General features: G+C 51.8%; 1 protein-coding gene and 1 long non-coding RNA gene across 4 annotated transcripts in view; one reads left to right on the forward strand and one right to left on the reverse strand.

The window, feature by feature from the left end:
* Positions 1-20,411, reverse strand: part of SDK1 (sidekick cell adhesion molecule 1) — an 888,974-nt gene that overhangs the window by 120,550 nt on the left and 748,013 nt on the right. For both annotated transcript variants that reach the window (XM_047713403.1, XM_047713402.1), the window contains exons 20-22: positions 20,274-20,372; positions 14,280-14,471; positions 11,755-11,876 (exon numbers count right to left, since the gene is read on the reverse strand). In XM_047713403.1, coding sequence (XP_047569359.1) covers positions 11,755-11,876; positions 14,280-14,471; positions 20,274-20,372 — 413 coding nt within the window. The remainder of the gene's footprint in view (positions 1-11,754; positions 11,877-14,279; positions 14,472-20,273; positions 20,373-20,411) is intronic.
* On the forward strand, positions 1,804-20,401 carry LOC125090591 (uncharacterized). Of its 2 annotated transcripts, none has more exons than XR_007124388.1 (3): positions 1,804-3,479; positions 8,562-8,775; positions 20,299-20,401. It is a non-coding gene; the product is annotated as an uncharacterized LOC125090591 (long non-coding RNA). The 2 variants fall into 2 exon arrangements; XR_007124389.1 differs by having other exon boundaries at positions 1,804-2,126.

The following is a 20,411-nucleotide window of genomic DNA, read 5'->3' on the forward strand; positions in this document are numbered from 1 at the left end:
AACCGTTGATCTTCTATAGATTTCCCACACTGGTCAAGAAATAAAAGAGAAGAGTCATTGTCAGGGTGTTATTAAGCACAATCAAGCTGACACTAAGCATTTTGAAAAATCTGAGCGTGTACGCTGCCGCTGCCTCTCACCGCGGTGCCCGGACACTTAGGCAGAGGTGTTGTCCCTCTTATCCAGGTGACAGAGTCATCGCTGAAGGAGCCAGAGAGTGGGTGACAGCCCTCCTTTGCATACTCAACAGGCTATTCAGAAATAAAGTCGCTCTTCTTCTTCCGATTAAGACAAAGCAATTCCACCACAGTCAGAGCTCATGACAGTCAACACGCTGACAGATACTGATGAAGAGGGCCACCGACGGCCCTAACCTCCCTCTGCGATGAGGGAAAGGGGAGAGAGAATTAGTGATCAGAAGTTCCCACCTGCAGATCTCGAAGTGATGAGGCAAAAAATGTCTGGCCTCTGTCGCTACAGGAGACAGAACACACTGGAAAGCCTTTCTAATGTCAGTGGTGACAGGAGCAGGTGGACGGATAAATAAGGAAAGGAAACATTTTGAAAGCATGGGAAACTCTGTCCCTAGAGTTTGTGCCGTGACCCACAGGCAACAGGCTTCTCTGGGCACCCTTCTTCCATGTTGCAGGCCCTGTTCTGGGCCGGAGGGGAGTGCCCACAGGACAGATGAGGTCCTGGTCTCACCAGGCTTACGTTCCCAGGAGACTCTGTAGCCAGTGGAGAAGAGCCTTTCTGTGACTAGGAGGAGCAGCGTGAGAGTTTCTGGCCCTCCTGGCTCGTCTGCCTCCTGAGCAGGTGGGATGTCAGTGAGCTGGGAGCCCAGGCTGGCCCACGCCCTCCAGGCCAGGGGAAGTCTCCGAGCCCAGAGTGCCGCTGGGAATGACCCCTGCCATGCACAGCCCTGGACATTCCAGGGAGAGCTGGACTTGACATTTTTCAAGCTGTGGGATTTGGGTTCTGTGTGAGTGAGTTCTAAGTACCGCCAGCTTGACTCTCAGCTGACACTCTGGGTGCTCGAGCCGGGCTGGCATCCGGCCCCGGGAGCCTGGGCCTCTTCCCAAGGGGCACGGCCTACTATCACGGGGACACTCCGTCCTCCTTGGCTCTCTGAGCCAGAGCAGCTCCTGCCCTGAACTGGCTTGACTTTCCAGGTGTTTCTGGGTGTGGCCCTGCAGCCTCCCCAAGAACACAGTCTTTCCTCAAACACTTGCCTTGACCTTATTATTTTTATCATGAGGTTCCATTTATTAAATGCTCTCTATGTGTGTGTCCCATGCTAGAGCTTTCAATGCCCAGTTCTTCCCATCGCATGTCCCGGTGTGTGTGGTCTTCGCCCTCAGCCAGCTGGTGGGAGCCCATGGACCCTCCCACACCCAGTGGCCTCAAGGCCAGCTCTGCACAAATGCCCCTAGGGGCCTGCTTTTTGGCACTGTGCTTTGCTGCTCTGCCTGTCCCTTTGCAGCCTTGCCTGGGGCTGAATGAACCACAAGGGTCCTCACCGGTCCCACACATCCTGCAAAGATCAAGGGCAAAGCTTCCACTATGAGTATCTTATTGCAAGAAACCTCCGATCTCTTGGCCTCCAGAGTTGCTCTTTAACACTCTGATGGATTCTTAGAGGGCAAGAAATCACTGAAAATAGTATACAGGCAAGTGGACGGTTTCGAGCAACAGTTTACAGGAGCTGAATGTGCACACCTCCCACTTTCAAACGCAAGGTCTTCGTAACTTCAGTCTCTTCGGAGGCGGACAGCCGTTTGCCCCCCGCTGGAAGGCTGGGACATGAGTGTCTCCCTATCTGTCAGAGCCACGGCTGCTTTTCCTCGAGGCTCCAGGTTGGTGCAGGACTGAGCCACAGGGAGTGGACGAAAGTGCAGAACAGAGGCAAATCCAGCTGAAGGGAGTGGGGGAGGAGAGCCACGGTTCTAGAATTCTCGGGCTTCACACTTGACTTTAAAGCCCTGGCAACCTGGGCATGAAGGGAAACACCCAGGCTGTATGGGCTTCTACCTGGAAGAGGAGAAAGGAGATACACTGGTCCACCTGGACACCTGCCCCGTGGCTCACTGCCGGGAGAAGTTCACTGCGAGAGGCCACACTCACAGGTGGGCGTCCAGCACACAGGAAAGAAAACAAAGACCGGCCGTCTGTTCATCAGCCTGCGATCCTGTCCCTCAGTGGGAAGTGCCCTGGGAAGTAGAGAACGTCCATCGGCACCTCCACTTCCTCTAGGAACGCCGTGGACGGGGGGCCACCTTGGGCATCTGGGGTGCTCCGACCTGCTCCATCCCACTGCTCTGTAGTCACGGAGACCGTAGTCGGCAGACTGGCGCTTTATTTTATTAGCCCATGACGCTCTCTGAAACAAGTCCTTTTAAGAAAATGGTGCCATTATGCACAAACAAGCAATAAGCGGGCTTTTCTTCCCCTTCCCCTTTTTGGAATGGGAACGGTTTTATCTGTACCACTAGTACCTTCTTTACAGGAAACCTGCTCGAAGCAGCCTTTGGAGGAGACTCGATGTTATTTCGGCTGTTAGAGCACAGTGAACGGCTGCAGACGGCAGGGGTTTATCGAGAAGGCAAACAGGAGCGGCAAATGAAAACATAAGACATTTGCATTCTTCCCATCTACGTGCACCATAAAAATGCAGGAGGACAGGTTTTGCTCACCTACAGCCAGAGGTTACTAATTAAACAAAGCATTACTGAGCCAGAAATGCCTATAAAAGCTGCTTTCTAGATCTTTAACCTACATCTGAGCGTTGGCTTACTCTAGGGCCTGGCAACGCGTTCCTCCAAGGATTAGGGTCTTTTCTTCCATAATTCACTGGCGAGAATGCCGAGTGTGATACAACCTTCCTTGTCTGCTTTCAAAGCATTCAGAATGTAAAGGAAACTTTTCTGCAAAGATGATGTGATTGAGAAGTGGATCAAAGGAAAGAAAATACCAGTATCCTGTCACGAAGTGTTTGGTAGGAGCCAAATCCTCACATCTACAAGGCCGCTCAGCCATTGCCTGTCCCAACTGATGTTCACGGCACCTGGAGATGGGGCACAGACATTGTCGTCTTCCTGGGCCTCCACCAACCCCCAAACCAGGGCAGTGCCCTCTGCACGCATTTTGCCAGCACACCGGGCTCACTCTGAAATCACCCCCTGCTTTCAGTGTGACGAGTCGTCAGATGGCCGCCTCCTCACGAGCCCTGGTGCTCTGGCCTCTTACTCCTCTCTGAACTCTGGCTCATGGCCAGGCGCAGGGCAAGAGAACGCTGGAGTCTTATGGCATAGAAAGCCTGGGTTCAGCTCGCATCCATACAAAGAGAAGTAGGTGAGGAATATTCCAGAGGCTTTGCCTACCCCAGTGACAGTCTCCAGAGCCCTGCTGCTCTGAGTTTAGGAAAGTTGGAGTCTGACTTGACCATGGAACCCACTGAGATGTTCTCAGAGAAGTGGCTGGTAAGCTGAAGGGAGGCTTCACAGGAGGAACTCGACATGGGCGAATCTTATACACAGAGGTCGGGGACATAGCTACTGTGGCCCAGAGTGGGTTTCATTTGTACAAAACCTCATGCCTAGAGAAAGCAAAGGCATGCTCATATTAGATCAGAAATACGACAAAGTGTTCCAATTCTTTCGCAACCCCTCAGAGGAGGTATGACTATCTCTGCTTCACAGCCCAAGAACCTGAGCTGGGTGGCTTGCTTGTGGTTGTGCAGCTGGGACATAGCAGAGCTGGGGTTCAAGGTTCAATGGTTCAAGGCCATTTGCCCTCATGTCACTGCTTCATCTGAGCACCAGGTAGCCTCAGGGAACTAGTCTGTGGCCTTTCCTGGGAGGTGAGTCGGACAGTGACCCATGGATGGTGGCAAATGCCCAGGAGGGGGCAGGATGGGGTTTCCAGAAAGATCTCACAGACAGAGTCCTGGCAGTAGGAGTGGGAAGAGGGGCTGCAGATCTGCTCTTCCCCTGGATGAGGGCCAGTGAGCACTGGCAGACGACGTGGGTGGGTTGGGGTACATTCCACCAGGACTTTGTAGAGAAGTAGCAGTGGAGTGTCTGCCAAGGCATTTGAAGAAAGGCCCTTTGCTGATTTGTAAAGGCATACCCTCTGCAATACGTCTTCGAGATTAGTAGGAACAGGTTGCAAAAAGAAAAGCAGTATTGGTTCAGCCAAGAGAAAAAAAAAGGGATATTCATCCTAACCTTTGCCACATCATCAAGACATTTCCCTGGGATAACTAAGTATATGATTGAAAACGGGTCCAACGTGTTCAACCAAACTGAATGGACTGGGACAACAGAAACCAGGGTTGCAGTCTGTTGAAGGAGTCAGTCTGTAAGTTTGAGGAAAAGGGCATTTTTCATGTGGCCAAGCAGTCACTGGAGAAGGCCGGACCAGCTCTGTGACAGAACCAGCTGGGGGCTCCCAGCACACCACGTGGTGAAATGCCCATGACTTGTCTTCTGTCTTCTTCTTGCCCATGACTCTGTCCAAAGGAGCCTGGGAAAAGTCTATAATCCTTACCTTCTGGGCTTTGGAACAGAGCTTCTGTTTATAGATGACTGTTTACTCTCTAGGAACATTTAAACACAAATCATCCAGATAATGAGCTTCAGGATGAAAAATTCTCTTTGGATTTTAAACGATCTACACCACTACCAGAATTTTTAGGCTTGCTGAGTTAATTTTAAAATACTTTGGAGAGAATAGCTATAAGGGACTTCCAGTTCAAGCAATATGGCAGACAAGATAAACTTTAAGCTTAGCCTCCTGCCCCAAAGCCAGAGCAGTGATGGATAGGCATGACGGATGTCTTCTCAGATGCCTGCCTGAGCACTGGGGAGCAAGGGATGTCTCTTGAGACCGACATGAGTGAAGCTGTAGTCAAACCCACCTCGAAACCTAAGCGAGCACTGCCTGTGAGAGAAGGTGCTTATAATAATCACAGCCTCTGGGCACAGAGAGAAACACAGTGGACTTGAAATAGGGACATAATCACAAGTGTGACTGGCTCAGAATTAAGACATAATGATTAACTTAAGATTTTGGTGACTTCAAAGTGCATGGTACAATTTTTAGGGCAGCTGGTGGGGGAAGGTGGGGTCGGGGCCCATGCAAATGTGTCCAAGCAGGTGGCAGCCCCCTCAGGTGGGAGGACTGCCCACTTACAGGGGGATTTGGCAAATCAATAAATAACTGAGGTGAGTGGGAGCCAATAAAGGCTAGTATGAATGTGGAAAGGGGTGGCTTGCATAAATAGATGCTACTGAAGTGTACTTGGAGGTGCTGGTATGAACTAGTGATTGTCAGTGTATGTAGACAGATACAGAAATAGACTGAGGTGGAGACATGTGTGTGCCCGACAGTGTGTATTTCCTAGCTCCGTGCACTGGAGGAGGCCTGGACATCCAGGGGCAGTGAGCACATCTAGTGGTCAGATATTGGTTTCTAAATACCACTCTCCACTGAAAGGACCCAAGGGTCCTTGGAGAAATGGCTGAAAACAGAGCAGCAAGAAGAAGAGGAGCCTAGAGTACTTTGTTGTGCTGGAAGGCAAGGGTGTGGTTAGAGTAATGGAGGCACGTGAGGAGAACACGAAAACCAGGTGGGAGGGCCAAAGGCAGGAGGGTCAGAGCACCAATGGAAATAATGATAGCAGTGGATGAGAGGGATCCGTGCGTCTACCCTGATATCAACAAATAAATGAATAAATAAATGGCAAGAGAAAAATTGTCTCCTGCAGGAAAGTCCAAACAATAAACACAGAAGAAATGACTGAATTAGAAAGGTTGCTATTTGGTGCCCTCATTGTACTAATTACTTCAGGCAAGAAATTTCAGTGGATGACAAAACTAGTGGATGTGAGTGGGAGGGGGAATGAGATTCTCAAGAGTCTCAAAGTACCTCCCCACAGAAGACTTACAAACTGTGAAGCAGGGGAAAGCAGCTCTACCTGGCAGATGCCATTTTAATCACAAGAGCAAAATTAACTCCACCAGTGACAGGACCCGTCCACATCTTATTCAGCCCAACAGGATGCAAAGGGAAGAGCCCAGCATCACTTCTGTGACATTCTGACCAAAAATGGGTGACCTGGCTCTACTCATAAAGAAATGTACAAGTCAAATTGAGGGGTCTTGCAGGAAACGAAGGGGCTATCACCCTCAAAATCATTAATCACCCACAAAATCAAGGACTGGCCGGGAAACTAATCCAGGTTGAAGGAGACTGGAGAGATGGGACAACCCCAGCGGCAGTGTGTCACCTTGGGCTGGATCCTTTTCCCACTGAGGACACGTTGGGCCAACGGACCAAACTTGCACGGGGTCTCTGAGTGAAGGGAACTTTCTGTAGTATTCTTATGACTTTTCTGTAATTTTGAAATATTCTCGAGGTGAAAGGCAAACATGAACTTCAGGGAAATCTCAAACTCCTGCTAGAACCTTTAACCACTGGTGGCAAGCCGAGTCGCAGTGAGCGCAGCAGCCTGGGGCACACACCTGGGGAGTCTGTGTCACTGCAGGCACCGCACCGAGGACCTTCACCACCTGGGACACTCTCACACAGGCCCCGGGGGAGCATGAGTCCTGGAGAAAGGCACGGAGCCTGCCCAGACCATGCTCCCCTGTGGAACTGGAGCCTTTAAACCCACGGGAGGAGACATGGAGATGCCAGATCCCTATGCCCTGCTCAGAGACCCAGCGCCCAGAGTCCCTACAGTGGGACCAGCACAACAGGAACTATGGCTCTTTAATTCACTGTGTCACCTGGAAGTTCTCACCCACAGGACAATGTTCCACCCCATCCCACTCGCTAAAGCTCAGCCAGGATTGGGAAACCCAATGCGTCTATGGAAGATGCCCTTGAGGCTCCTGGTCTGCGTCCGAGTGAGAAAATAAACTATTGATCTTAAAAGCCAAACCAACAACCAGAAAAGTCCAAGTTCACTTATAAACATGAAAACAACAATTTCAGCTCCTAACTAAAGCAAACAAAAGAGCCAGCAGGATCAAGCTCTGTTTATCCCAGGAGCACTGCAATGGTTGGACACTAGAGTATCAATGTACATCATCTTACCAACAGATGTTGGAAGAAAAACCGCGAACGACTCAACAGACACAAAGTAATACTTTGACAAAAATAAACATGAATGATTTTTTTTAAATCCTAAAACAAACAAAAACCCCATAACTCCTAGCAATCAGGATTAGAAAAGAGTTGTCTTAACCTGATATAGGCTAGGTATAAATACAAAAAACATAGCATAAATGTAGTAAATGTCATAAGTGATGATAAAGCCTTAACAGAATTTCTTGAAAGTTAGTAATGAAACAACCACTGTTCTGTCACTGTTTCTGTTCAATACACTACAGGAGGACCTCACCCCCCCCATCAAGATTACAGAATAAATACATTAAAAGAACAAAAACAGAGAAACAGAGGATTTCAAAAGAAGAGAAAAACCGGTCATGATTAACGGACAATAGGACTTCTTTGTAGAAAACTAGGTAGAATTAATAAAATAAGAGAATTCTCAAGAGTTTTCTGGCTACAACCCCATCCCATAAGGCCGAGATGCAGCTTAGTGCCACTCATTAAAATAAGAAAAATATTTAAAAATCAATTGTGATCCTATATGCCAGCAGAATGTTAGAAAATGTAATTAAAGTTATATACACATTAATTAACCTTCATGGTGATCTTGCAAATAGTACTACTGACCCCATTTCACAGATGAGGAGATTAAGGCTCACAAAGAACTTAAGAAATATGCCCAGGATTGCAGAGCAGGGAAAGAGGGGGGCAAGGCAAAGGATGCACAGGTCTGCTTGAGGCAAGGCCCACACTTCCTTCTACAAGTTTTCAAGCCATGCTGATGGCCCCTGACTTTTCCTGTATTTTTTCAGAACAAAGTAAGGGTAGGAATAGATAGCCCAGTGCTTTTGCCAAGAAGAAACCAGCTGACAAAAGTAGATTTAAGCAATTAGAAAGGGTATACGTGTCATGTTCCTGAATAGAAGACTCACCATCCTAGGACGTCAACAAGAGTAGCCAGACAAATCCTAAGCACGGCAAGGGTAGGGGGTGCGCGTGTATGGTGATGAGGGTCAGGAAGACCTTACCAGATAAGAAAAACACATTTTAAAGCCTCTATAATTAAAAAATGTGGCATTTGTGCATGAGTAACCAGACTAATAGAACAGAATAAAAAATTCAGAAATAAACCCAAGTACCTATGGGAATCTAACATTATAAATCAGGAAGAGGGAAAAAAATGGGACTTTTTATTAAATGGCTTTGGGATAATCACATAGCTATTTGCAAAATTACAAAAATGGATTCATACCTCAGTCCATATATGAGGTCGAATTCCAAATGGTTGGGGAGCTAAATGGCAAAAAAGACAGCGGTGGTAGAAGTCAGGCGAATTCCTTCCTAACTCGAGGGTGGGGAAAACCTTTCTGCCACCGACAACCTAAAAGCATGCAAGAAATGATCAATCTGACTTCTATTTTTTTTTGTTCTTGGCATGGCAGAAATTCATACATATTGCTGATGGGAATGCGACATGTTTCCACCTACAGCAGAGGGATCTGTTAAAGTCTAGAGAAATTACATATTCATTGTCGGATCTAGTGATCCCACTCCTAGGAATCCATCCAAAAGATTCAAGATTCAAGGCCAAAGACAACTTTTCGGGCAGAATAATACCCCTCACCCGGGAACTCCACACTCTAATTCCTAGGACCTGTGAGTACTAGTTACCTGACTGTGTAGATATGATTACCGTTAAGTGCTTTGAAATAGGGAGATTATTCTGGATTATCTGGGTGGGTCTGGCCTGTTCATGAGTCCCTGCCAGTGGCCGAGATAGGAAGGAGGGTAGTCACAGATAGGAGGAGGAGGAATCGAAGCCCGAGAAGGACTGGATCTGTCACTGGTGGCTCAGAGGATGCAGGAAGCACGGTCACGGGCCTAGGAACATGGTGGCCATGGATGCTGGGGATGGTGATGGGCAGCTGGGTTCTAGAACCATAAGGGGTGAATTCTGACAACACATGAATGAACAAGGCCAGCGACACCCTGATTGTAGCCCAGGAAACCTGTGTTGGCCCTGTGACCTATAGAAGTGTGAGTTAGTGCACGAGTGCTGTTTGAGCCACTTAGGGTTTGGTCCTTCATGACAGCAGGAAGACAAGGGGTGTGCACTGCAGGGGGAGCCCTGGCACGTGGGCATGGGGAGGATTGCGTCTGCAGGAAGGGACAAGGAAAATCTGCCTGCGGGATGCGTAGGGGTCCTCAGGACCCGCCTTCAGGCCAATGGAGTGAGAAGCAAGGAACACAAGTGTGTGTATTTGTTTATGTTGCCCAAAACAAGGAAGGGTAAACCGAAAATCTAACATGGGACTTTTGGGGGACAGAGGCCACAGGGTAGAGGGGGAAAGAGGAACATGAATGTTTCTAAATAGACTTTTTCCATGGTTTTGACTCTGAGCTCATGCGAATGAGTTACCTGTTGGAAAGTAAAGTAAATTTCAAATATTTTAACAACTTTTTAAAGTAAAATGATTTTTCAAGAAAGCAGTCATTAAAAAATGAAAGCAAAAGAACAAAATGAAACCCAAACCAGAATGAATGGACATAGTTTTGTATGAAGCTGCTGATGTAACCACACAGAGAAAATAACTTAGAGCTCCGTATTTTGTCTGTACGTCCATAGTGCAACACAGCCCAAGGACAAATACACCACATTTGAGAGTCTTATTGTGAGGCGTACCGTTGAAATTATCACTGTGAAACTCTTTGTACGAGAGTAGGAGAAAGAACATAAGTAATGATGTTAATATTTCTAAAAACACAATTTTAGAAAAAAGGTATTTCAACCATAAATTCAAAGTTAAGAGTAATCTTAAGTTTGACTGGAAATACCAGCATGAACTCATGATACTTTTTTTCTCTGTCCCCTGGAAAGGACTCTGAGATCATACCCTGAGCCTAAGGCAGATGCTTAATCGACTGAGCCCCCCAGGCACCTTTGATACTAAGGAATACTTAATTAATCATATCAGGTGTGATAAGGGCATTATAATTTTGGAAGTATCTATATTTTAATGTAAAGTTTTTATTGAAGGAAATACAGATATACAGTCAAGTACCCTGACCACAGGGTGCGCACTCAGATGTCACCCACATCCTGACTGAGAAGCGACACTCCAGCGTGCCGGGGCCTTCAGTCACCCTCTCCAAGATAAGACCCCAACACCAAACATTACTTTTTCTTGTTTTGGAACTTTATATAAATGGAATCAAACAGTGTCTACTCGAAAACCTGAGTCTGGCTTTGTTTGCTCAACACCATGTCTGTGAAATTTCGTCCGCAGTGTTAGGCGCACATATAGACAGAGACACAGCCTGAAAATTTCATGGTGAAACGATGTGCGGTCTGAGATGTGCTTTAAAACCCTGAGGCCAAATCAAACCATCAGGCCGTACACCTTAAACTTAGTGATAGATATATGTTGACTATTTTTCAATGAAGCTGGGGGGAATAATGTATAAATGTGTATATAGAAATAAAATTATGTCCATGTGTACCTACATATGTATAAAAAAGTTAAACTACCTAACCAGATGAGCTAGAATTGGTCTTCATGAGATAAAGTGATTTTTCTCCTGTATTTTCCTCTCTGTGTTTTAAAGTTTCGCTGTTCTCATTTTGGTTTTCATTCACTGGGGACCTCTGTTCTCACTCAGTGTGAGGTAGGGACATGCTGTTGATTATTTCCTGAGGAAACGGGTTGTCAGGCCCTTCTGTCGATGTGCCCTGACCAGCTGATTCTCACTTTCAGATTCCTGCATCTGTTTTCAGAAATTGTTGCTTAATGGAAGATTTGTGGATGCATGTGGACTTAATTCCCTGAGTTACGGCCAGTTTCCGAGAGTGAGTTGTCTTACAACAAAATACCAGCACAGCGACGAAAGTCCCTGAGATTTTACTGGAGGAGGGAAGTGCTGTGACACTTTCTCCTTCCACAGTTTGTCTCCTCAGCTTTTTATCTCCTGCTCTTGTGGGAACTGGAACTGTGGCTCGTGTGGTGCCCCCAGTCCCGGGGAACCCCGCATCCAGGACCCTGTGGGATTTGTGCGTGGGGCTCCTCGAGCCCAGTGCCTCCCACCCTTCCCCACCCTGGCTCCAGTCCTCAAGGAGCCTCAAGGACTGCTGGTCCTTGACTGTGATGTGTGTTCCTTTCTCCCAAGAAGGAAATTCCTCCTTTCTGTGTACTGCCTGGAATAGTGCTTGGGAACAAACCTGCTCTCTACACGTTGCGGACACGTTCCCTCACGCCATAGACAAGTTGTACCAAAAAAAAAATCTTATTTGTACATTTGAGAGCTTATTGTTACCCGGAATTCAAAAGAAATAAATCAGCTATGCTATCTAATTTGGGTACCTAGTTGGAGCCGAAGCTCAAATGTGAAGCCCTCTTATCACTCCTTCTACAGTCCATGCAGACCTCAGCCTAACATCCTGTCCCTCTTACCTTTCTACATCCTGTCCCCAGCAGCCCATCGTCTCCAGTCTCTGGCTCTCGTCCTCCAAGCGCCCCCCCTGGGAGGCAACTGTGCCCCCGACTAGCCATTCTGTAGACGCAACAGTCCCCTGATTCCCACGCACAGGGCCATGAATGACTGTCTGGAAACCCTGCAGTCCCTCCCTCGAGAGCGTACCTGACCCTCCACGATCCACCTGGAGATGGAGGTCTTCCCATCGTAGCCCGGTCGGAACTGAAGCGTGGCTGAGCGGGGGCTGATGTTGGAAATGACCAGATTAGACGGGGCGCCAGGGAGCTCTAGAGACAAAGGAGAGAAAAGACGTGGAGATGTAAGCTCCCACAGCTCAGGAAACGCACCAAACATGCCAGTCAGTAAACGGTTTCAAAATGCCTGGATTTGTTTTCAAAACCACGTGAGAAACACTGCTTCCCCGGGGACGTGACCACCACACGATCCTTATGCTCTGGGTGCCACACACTAGGCTCCACGCCTCGGAGGTGGGACGAGGACACATATTTATGTGGTCTCTGGATTATCCGCCCCGAAGGTCAGGACTTACTTATCTCCATGCGTGGCAGGTAATTAACAGATACTCATTGAAGGAAGGAAGGATGAAAGGATGGGATGCTTCCAGGCTCTGAAAAGAACACAACCAAACGTCCACCCTCCCCTTGGTGATGACTATGATGCCAGGCACGCAGAGTGGGGCAGGAGGGAGACAGCAGGTGCCGCATGGGGCTGCTGGGTGTGCGGGTCCTGAGCCCTAGGCCCCGGGTGTGGTTTCCAAGACAACCTTGTTCAGGTTTAAGTGCAGAGCTCTCCCCACTCTGCCTGAGCTCAGTTGCTCTAGCAACTAAGTGGGTGAGAGGGGGATTCTGATGGGCTCCCATCCTGGGAGGTTACCTGGGGCCGCAGCCTACTCACTGAATAGAGACCTTCGGCCAGGCTGTCCCCCAACCCCAAAGAGCCTGCCCCACTCACAAGTGAGATGCCACCAGTCTGAAATGCGGGCTCCCGTCTTACCAGGCAACACAAGCTATTCTGGGGAAAGACTCTGGGATGGAAAGAACGAGAGAGGGACGCCGTGCAGGGGGCAGGGGCGGCATGCTGCGTGCACAGCATCTGAGGGGCGCCTCCTGGTCCAGTCCCTGGTCCTGAGGGGCCAGAAACCCAGACTCGCACGGGGACGATCGAACTGTTTCAGTGATCTGTTGGGCACTGGCGCAAGGGGTCTTTTCACATCTCGTGTAATGAATCTGAAGCAGAAAATGTTGACATCGAAGGACAAGTGACTCTTGTCTTTGTGTCACTTGTCTTTGTATGTCTCCGCTCACTGGATTCTCTCCATGGTGTTCTAAATACGACTGGATGTTGACTTCCAGCACAGCTGGTAGAACACAGACCTCCAGAGGGATGGCCGTCGTGAGGGGACGCCTGGGGTCCTTCCCCAGCTCCGGGTGACCTGACCTCTCGGGGAAGCGGCAGCCTCTCCACTGCTTCCATCCCCCAAGCTCATGAGGGTGTACTCGGCATGGTGTACACCCCGCTGCCCCGGCCACTGAGCTGCTTTAGAAGGCCCTGGGGTGCTGCTGTGGGGGAGCGTGCAACTGCTGCTCCCCGGCAGGCAGAGCAGGTGGCTGAGGGCCTCTAGAAAGTGTCCTCTGAGCTTGTCCTGTGGAGGAGGGAGGAAGTATGGCACCTCCTCCTCGGCGCCCCCCAACAACTCAGAGGGCTGTCGGGCTCTCTCCAGCCAGTCCTGGGAGGAGGACACACTCGTTCCTGTGTGGGTTTCCTGCTTTACTGTGTGTGTTTTACATGCTTTGCATCCTGTGCAAGAGAACAATGGGCTCTGAACGCAGGTCCGGAGGCGCAGGCCACTCTAGGAGGGAGTGCTGATTTCGGAGGGAGCTTCAGGGCCTCCTCTTCGAAGACTGACCCGCATGAGGCAAACTGACATCTTTTAAAGAGCAAGAGGCCCACAGCTCTAATTGCAGAACTGAACCGAGAGCCCCACAAGGCTTCCTCACATTCCCTCGCATTTGTGAATTCCCAGGAAAAACACTTTCATTTCGAACACAAACTTAAAATCCGAGAGAAAAGAGTTGAGTGAAGAGCTCTGAGGCTGAAATGAGTGTGCTGCGCGTTGAGAAAGGTAATCTGAATTTCCAAAAGGACAGGGCAGCAGGGATCACAGGTGCCCACACCGCAGAGCGACCAGCGGAGCACCCTCCCCGAGCCCGTGGGGACGGTTGCCTCCATCTGGAAGACCTTCCCTTCTCTCCTACCTCCTCCTACTCCCTCTCTTATTGCAAACCAAATCGCCATGGTTTCGCTGAGTGAATAAAGCTTTATGCTTCCTATTCTTTGTTTTAATACCCCTGCCTCCTCCTGCTCACTTGGGAGGAAGCCTGCATCTCCCTGTCCGTGGACCCTGACCGATGGTCTCCCTGGAGGACAGGACCTCGGGGCCAGCTCGCTCCCTGGGGTACGCTCCCTCCAATCCACACCCCAACTGCAGACGCTGGAGGATGAGGCCCAAATTGGGTTACGATCCACTCGCTACCCCACCGCCCCCTCAGGAAGCAGATGTCCCTCTTCGGAAGGACCCCAGGCCCGCGCACAGGGTTGCCATCCACCCAGAACACCAGCAATCTCAGAGCACCATGCCCTTAAAGACGTGGCCACAGGGTTTTACTGACCTGGGGGCACTCCAGAAGAAATGGTGGATGAGGTGGCCAGGCCAGTCCCCGCGGTGGTGACAGCAGCCACATCGATGGTGTAGGTGGTGAGCGACGACAGTCCTTTGATTTTGTACTCATGAGTCGTGTTACTGAGGGAGTGGGTGAGCCGGGAGCCGTTCCGACCATACACCTCCCAGGAAACCTGGTAGCCTGGGGAGCGAGAACACAGGGTTAGCTGGGCTGTCCAGGGGCTGCTGTTGTCACTGAGGAGCTGAACCGGCAGGAGAGCCCGGCAGGTGTGCTGAAGCCAGGAGGGAACCTGCTGCTCTGCCCACACGAGACTGCCAGCCAGGCCCTTCCTCCATCCACGGGGTCCCCATCCCCCTGCCACCCAACGGACAGCGGGAGCCCGGCCTCCAGTGCCCGAGCTGGCTTGAGGAAAGATGAGTGATGGCTGCCAGCCTGTGGTGCCTGATTTCATCTTGTGTCAAACTGTGGGTGCGTTTCATCAATATTTCCATTTTTATACGCTGATATTTTCATTACATACTACTCTAAATCGGGAACCTGCTCCTGGCTTGCCACTAATTCGTGGAAACACTGCCACTTTTTCCCTCCTGAAATGATTGATGGGCGCTCTCTGCCATGCAAAATGCTTTCCCTAAAAAGTCCCTCTCTGCCGGAGTGCCTGAGTTCTCCTGCGTCCCCACTCTCTGAACCTCCTGTTTTCCTGGTGAAATCTGATTCTCCCCTGGTCTCTGTTCAGTTCAGTGGGGCCCTGTGACCACAGTTTATCCAGCCCCAGATTCCACCGTGACTTCAGGCTCAGAGAAGAACGCCCCAGCGGTATCTTGAAGCAGACCCCGTGGAGGGGAGTTAAAGTGGTTGGAGGCCTGGCAGAGCACCTCCTCAAACGGGAGACAGTGATGGAAGGCGCTCGTGGGTGCAGAGGCAAGGGGGGCCGCTGAAAACGCTTGCTCCTCCTTCTTTCCAGTCAATAAACTAAGGGATACCGAAGCACCAAGAGGCGTCTTAAAGCTCATTCTGATGAAAGCAATAAATATAGTTAGAAACTTGTGCTTGCAGGTAAACAAGAATTTAGAGAGCATCTCGGGAATTTAATATTTTGAAAAAAAAAAAACAACCCCCCCCCAAAATAAAACGAATGTTAGAAGCCGCTGCCTATCTGCAGTCCCACAGCCTGGAGACTCGTGTGTGGACACCAGGCATGCAGGCTGGGTGGTGCTGATGGGACATCCGGGAGAGCAGCAGAGGGGTACCAGCCATGGCCCCTGCCCTGCATGTGCATCTCCCATTACCTTCTGGTCCCAACACAGGCCCCTGTGCTCTGCGCAGGCTACCTGGGCCATGGGCTCCCCCAGACCGCCCACTGCCCTGCTCCCTCCAGACCTCAGACTCTCCCTCCTCACACTCCCTGTGCCCCTTGTCCAGCCTCCGCCCTCCTCAGTGCACCAGACAAATCAGTTCTTTTCATTTTGTTAATTTGGGATTTTGGATCTAATGGTACAATCACCAATCAAGCCTTCTGGGCAATGAGTATCAGGATCTTCAAGCGTCCAGAGTGTTCCCAACGTTCCTGGCATTCCAAGCACGTCCCCTACATTAGTTCATTCGGTCCTCACAGCAGGACCTCCACATCACCATCCCCACTTGCAACAGAGAACACGAAGGTGCAGAAGGGTTCACGAGCTTCCTGGAAACTGGCAGGGGTTTCTAGGGTCGGGCCGAGCTCCCGGCTTCCCCACAGAGCCTCCGTCTGTGCACCGGCTTCCCTCTGAAGCGCGGATGTGCGTGAGCGTGCCTGACCACCCCCCGACCTCGGTGGGTCACTCCCGATACATCACTGAACGATCTGATCCTCGGAGTCTTTCCTGAACGTCCAGGAAGAGAGGGCTTTATGTTCCAAGCTCGTCTGCCAGGCAGTTAACTTGTTTAGAAGCTGTTCTTGATCAACATTTACGAAAACACAGCATGTGGCTCGTCATGGCAACCTGGACTCCAAGCCCGGAGCTTCCAGCATCCTCGGGAGGGCAACGCTGTTGGGGTCTGTGACATCAGGCTTGGGGGTAGGGTGGCATCGTGGATGCAGATGAGACCAAACGACACAAGCAAAGCCCCCTCCTCCCACCCCGCGCTGGCAAGAGAGCACGGCCCGGACAGCTTGCCGCACACAATGGACAGAGCGGGGTGCGCGGGGGTGGAGGGGTGCCCGGGTTCCCGCACCGCTCCTCAGCAGGGGAGTGGTGCACGGCGGCTCAGGAACAGCCAGAGAAGGTGGAGGGGCTGCCCCAGCCGGTGCCCGGTGCCTTTGGCGGGCGGGTGTCCTACCTGCTCTGAATGCTGCCTAACGGAGACTAACGACTGCGGGAGCTTCAGAAATAATTTTCTGTTGATCTGAAGTAAATTCTCTACAGGAGAGCAGTACATCCAATCACAAGCTGTCTGTCTGCATCCTGGCCCTCATAAATCAGGGTTTACGCAGCGTGAGTGGAAGATGCTGGAATTCACAATAAGTGCGATGGGCAATTTGCTCGGCCCTCCGGCCGCCCCTGCTCGGGGCTGCCCTCTCTTTTGGGCCCGAGGCTGCTCATTGTGCATTGTGGCTGATAAGGAAGGGCTTCCCCCAGTGTCTGGACCACCAGGGGCCCCATGTGGAGGACCACGCCCGGCGCCGTTCATCCGCCCTGCGGGGGCTCCAACAGCAGCTGCACCAACAAGGAGGCTCTGACAGCCCCAGTGCATGATGTTCCGAGGCTGGCTGTGCTCACAGACCGGGCTTTTCTTCCGCTCGTGGGGGAGATACTCGGTCTGGAGCCTGGGATAGACTGGGTGGTGCTGCTGGCACGCCCTGCCCAGAGCCCTGTCTGTGGGGAGCGCAGACCTGTCTGCGGGGGCAGGCCCGGCCGATGGCAGGGGTCACCGGGCAGGTGGCTGGAGGGACAAGCAGTGAGGGGCAGGAAGAACCGCCGTTGGGTTCAGCTCCCACAGGCTTCTTCCTCTGCAGTTTTCCCCAGAGCTCCTGGGACCCTGGGCACAGTTCATAGGGGAAAGGAGACAGCACAGGCCAGACGGAGTGAGATGGGGCACGTGTGGCCACTAGGAGGGAGGAAGACCCTAGTGGGAGGCCATCGGAAGGCCAAGCTCCAAGTAGACTATAGGCTCTGCTTGTAACGACACGGATTTGTTTAAATAAAATACGAAATGAGTTCATTAAGCCCTATTAGCTGGCGAGAACGGAGCATCATAAATTGCGATATTGGCAACCAGCGCTCGGCCGGGAAGCGCCGGCCCCGCTCGGGGGTGCGTGTGCCCGTGGCTTCCCTGAAGCTTTACACCAGGACTGAGGTGTGCGCTGTGTTCACGAAGGCCCATACGCGTATCGAAGGAAGTCAGTCCCCACGTGCCAACGTCCACCCGGGAGCCCTCACCAGGTGGCTGCGGCTCGGCTGTGGTGAAGGCCACAGGGACGCTCCGGTTCTGAGACAGATGGTGAATGTGAGCCTCATTCCAGCCACAGGACCCCCAGTCCCTGATGGGTCTGCTGGAGACTCTCTGCTTCCAAGGGCAGCCTCCCTCTACCGCTTCTGGTGTTTTGCTCTTTTGTTTTTCCTAGCACTGTCCGGCCTTTGTTCTCCCTCCGGATGGCTTAAAGCAAAGTCAGACTACAAGGGCTCCCTTCTCTGCCCATCCCCCACTGCGTCCGGCTCCCGGGCTGCGGCGGGGGCCTCTGTGACCAGCACATGCACACTGGCCATCCTGGGCTGGAGGCAGAATGCATGTCCCAGCTCCCGTGGTCCAGTTCCCGTAGCTGCTTCTCCCCTGCCCTGGAGTTCCGTTGTTGCTGGCTGTAGGTTATGTCACAGCATCAGCTCTGGGGCCAGACCGGACCCATACACGTACTCTGCTGAAAAGCTGGGGGACGGGCGGCTTCAGAGCAGAGGTGCCCTCTGGGGTCTGTGGGGGGCTCTGGCTGAGCACAGGTGACTATGCTGTGTTCTGTGGATAAGAAGCAGGAGGGGTTGGCACCAAGAGGTTTCCTGACTAACGGGAGAGAATAGAGGCATTTAGGAGAGGAAGGCGGTCCCCAAGCTCTGCCCTAGGGCACCCAGACACCGCCCAGAGCCCTAGAAACAGTGCAGGGACACAGTGATGCTGGGCACCTCCCGCATCACTGGGGGTTGGGGGGGAGACACTCCCCGAGGGAATGTCCCCGGGGATGACAGAGAGCTGGAGCTTGAGCTGTTCTCAAGGTTAGGGTCAGGGTGTGCTATGTACCCGTCTGGGCACACACCCTGTCTTTGCGAAGCTGAGTTTCTGGTGGTTTCTGTGATACAGCGTGAAGACCAATGTGGGAAATGAAGGAAATTAAGGTGGTGGGGTCCACTCTGACCCCACGTTCAAGAAGGTGGGCAGAGCCTGACCCCAACATCAGGAACACGCATCCTATCTGCTTGAAGAAGGAAATACAGATGTTTTTCTCTTTCAGTTCATTTCAAACAGCTGTTAAGTTGTTAGCATATGAATCAGTTGTTTGCACCAAGTGACCTCAGAAACAGCTGTCCGGGGCTTCTTTTGGCCCTGGGTGCTTTGAGAGACTTAGTGAGAGGCTGTGACCCCAGGAAGTTGGGAGACTTTCTCTGGTCTGGGGTTAGGAGCACGTTTCGAATCCCACTGCCAGTGCACTCGCATCCCTGTGCTGGCCATGCGACATGGGGACAGCACAACCCATGGTCTCAGATGCGGTTTGTAGGAGGGGCTTTGTGTGGCTCTTTGAACAGGATCCTGTGAGGCTAAGGTGCTGGCATGTGGGAGTGCCCAGGGCTGCCACTGTTGCTGTCCAGACACAGTGTGGCGGGGGCGGGGGGGCCCTGAGCCCTGAGGCTGGGCCCGGGGTACACACATCACTGCTGGTCTCTCCTGTGCACCTGCTAGTGTGCGTGGGCTTCCACAGGCTTTTGTGGGTGGCTAGGTGAGGGACAAGGAACGTGGCCCAGGGTCCTAGCATGCTCACAAGTAGGATGAATGAGCCTCGCTCAGGAGCTAGGTCCCCTTGAAGCCTCAGGGTCCAGGTTCAGAGAGCGGAGGCAAAAGCCCTGGATGTGACAGATGGTGCTGCCGGCAGAGTCCCAGAGGGCACCAGCCACAGACTGCGTGTCCCAGACCCAGTGGCGGAGCTGTGGGAACATGAGCTGCTGGCTTGACATTTCAAGTAACACTTATGAAATGGACAGGGCTGCTGGCGGCTGTGACCCTGGTGCCTTGTCTCTGTAGCCCCATGAAGAAATGGAGGCTCTGGGAGGTAAGGCGAGGCTCCCACCTTCCCGAGGCTGAAGCCAGCCAGAATTTTTTTTTTCCAAGCCAAGATTTAAATTCAGGTTAAAGCTCTTCTGTTTGAAAAAGTCATCAGAGCCCCACAAGAAACACCTACAGCCCAAGAGGAGTCTGCCCGGGGAGTCCCAGGGCGCTGGGCAGAGGACAAGGGGTGCCAGAGCCAGGACACCTGGCTCTGCTGTGGGGCCCTGGTTCAGGTGGGGAGGGACTGGCCGCTGCCCAATCGGCAGTGTCTCAGTGCAGCGTCTGCACGCCGTTGGCATCCGAGGCACGTGTGCTGAAGGCGGGCTCTCCATGCCTCGGCCTCCTCTGCCAGTGGGTCATGATACGGGCATGGACTTTGCCATGTCACTAAGAGAACTGTGGGGGGGGCGGTGTGTGTAGGGGAATGCGCCAGGAAATGCCAAACTTGAGAGGTTTGTTAAGGTAAGACTCGGCGGCCGCAGGCTGTCCAGGGCCATGCCCCCCTGCTGGTGGGGTTCCGGGGGCATGCCGCCCGGTGTGCTGACTGAGCCCTGAGCCGACAGTCAGGTGGACGGGGCCGTTTCCCGGAGAGGCCGCTGGTGCCTGTGCCCCGGCCAGCTAGGCTGTGTACAGCAATGCCCGTCTCCCTTGTTGGGACAAGCTTCTTTTTCCTTCTTCTGAGATGGGGATACTAACCTGTGATGATGCCGTTTCTCTCCAGGGGCTCCTGCCAGCTGACCTTGAGGGATGTGTCCAGGATCTCCGTGAAACTCAGATGTCCCACAGCTCCTGGTTCTAGCAATCAAAAATAAAGTCACCTGTTAACACCAGAGC

The sequence above is a fragment of the Lutra lutra genome, chromosome 18 (assembly GCF_902655055.1).
Source record: "Lutra lutra chromosome 18, mLutLut1.2, whole genome shotgun sequence".
NCBI lineage: Eukaryota > Metazoa > Chordata > Mammalia > Carnivora > Mustelidae > Lutra > Lutra lutra.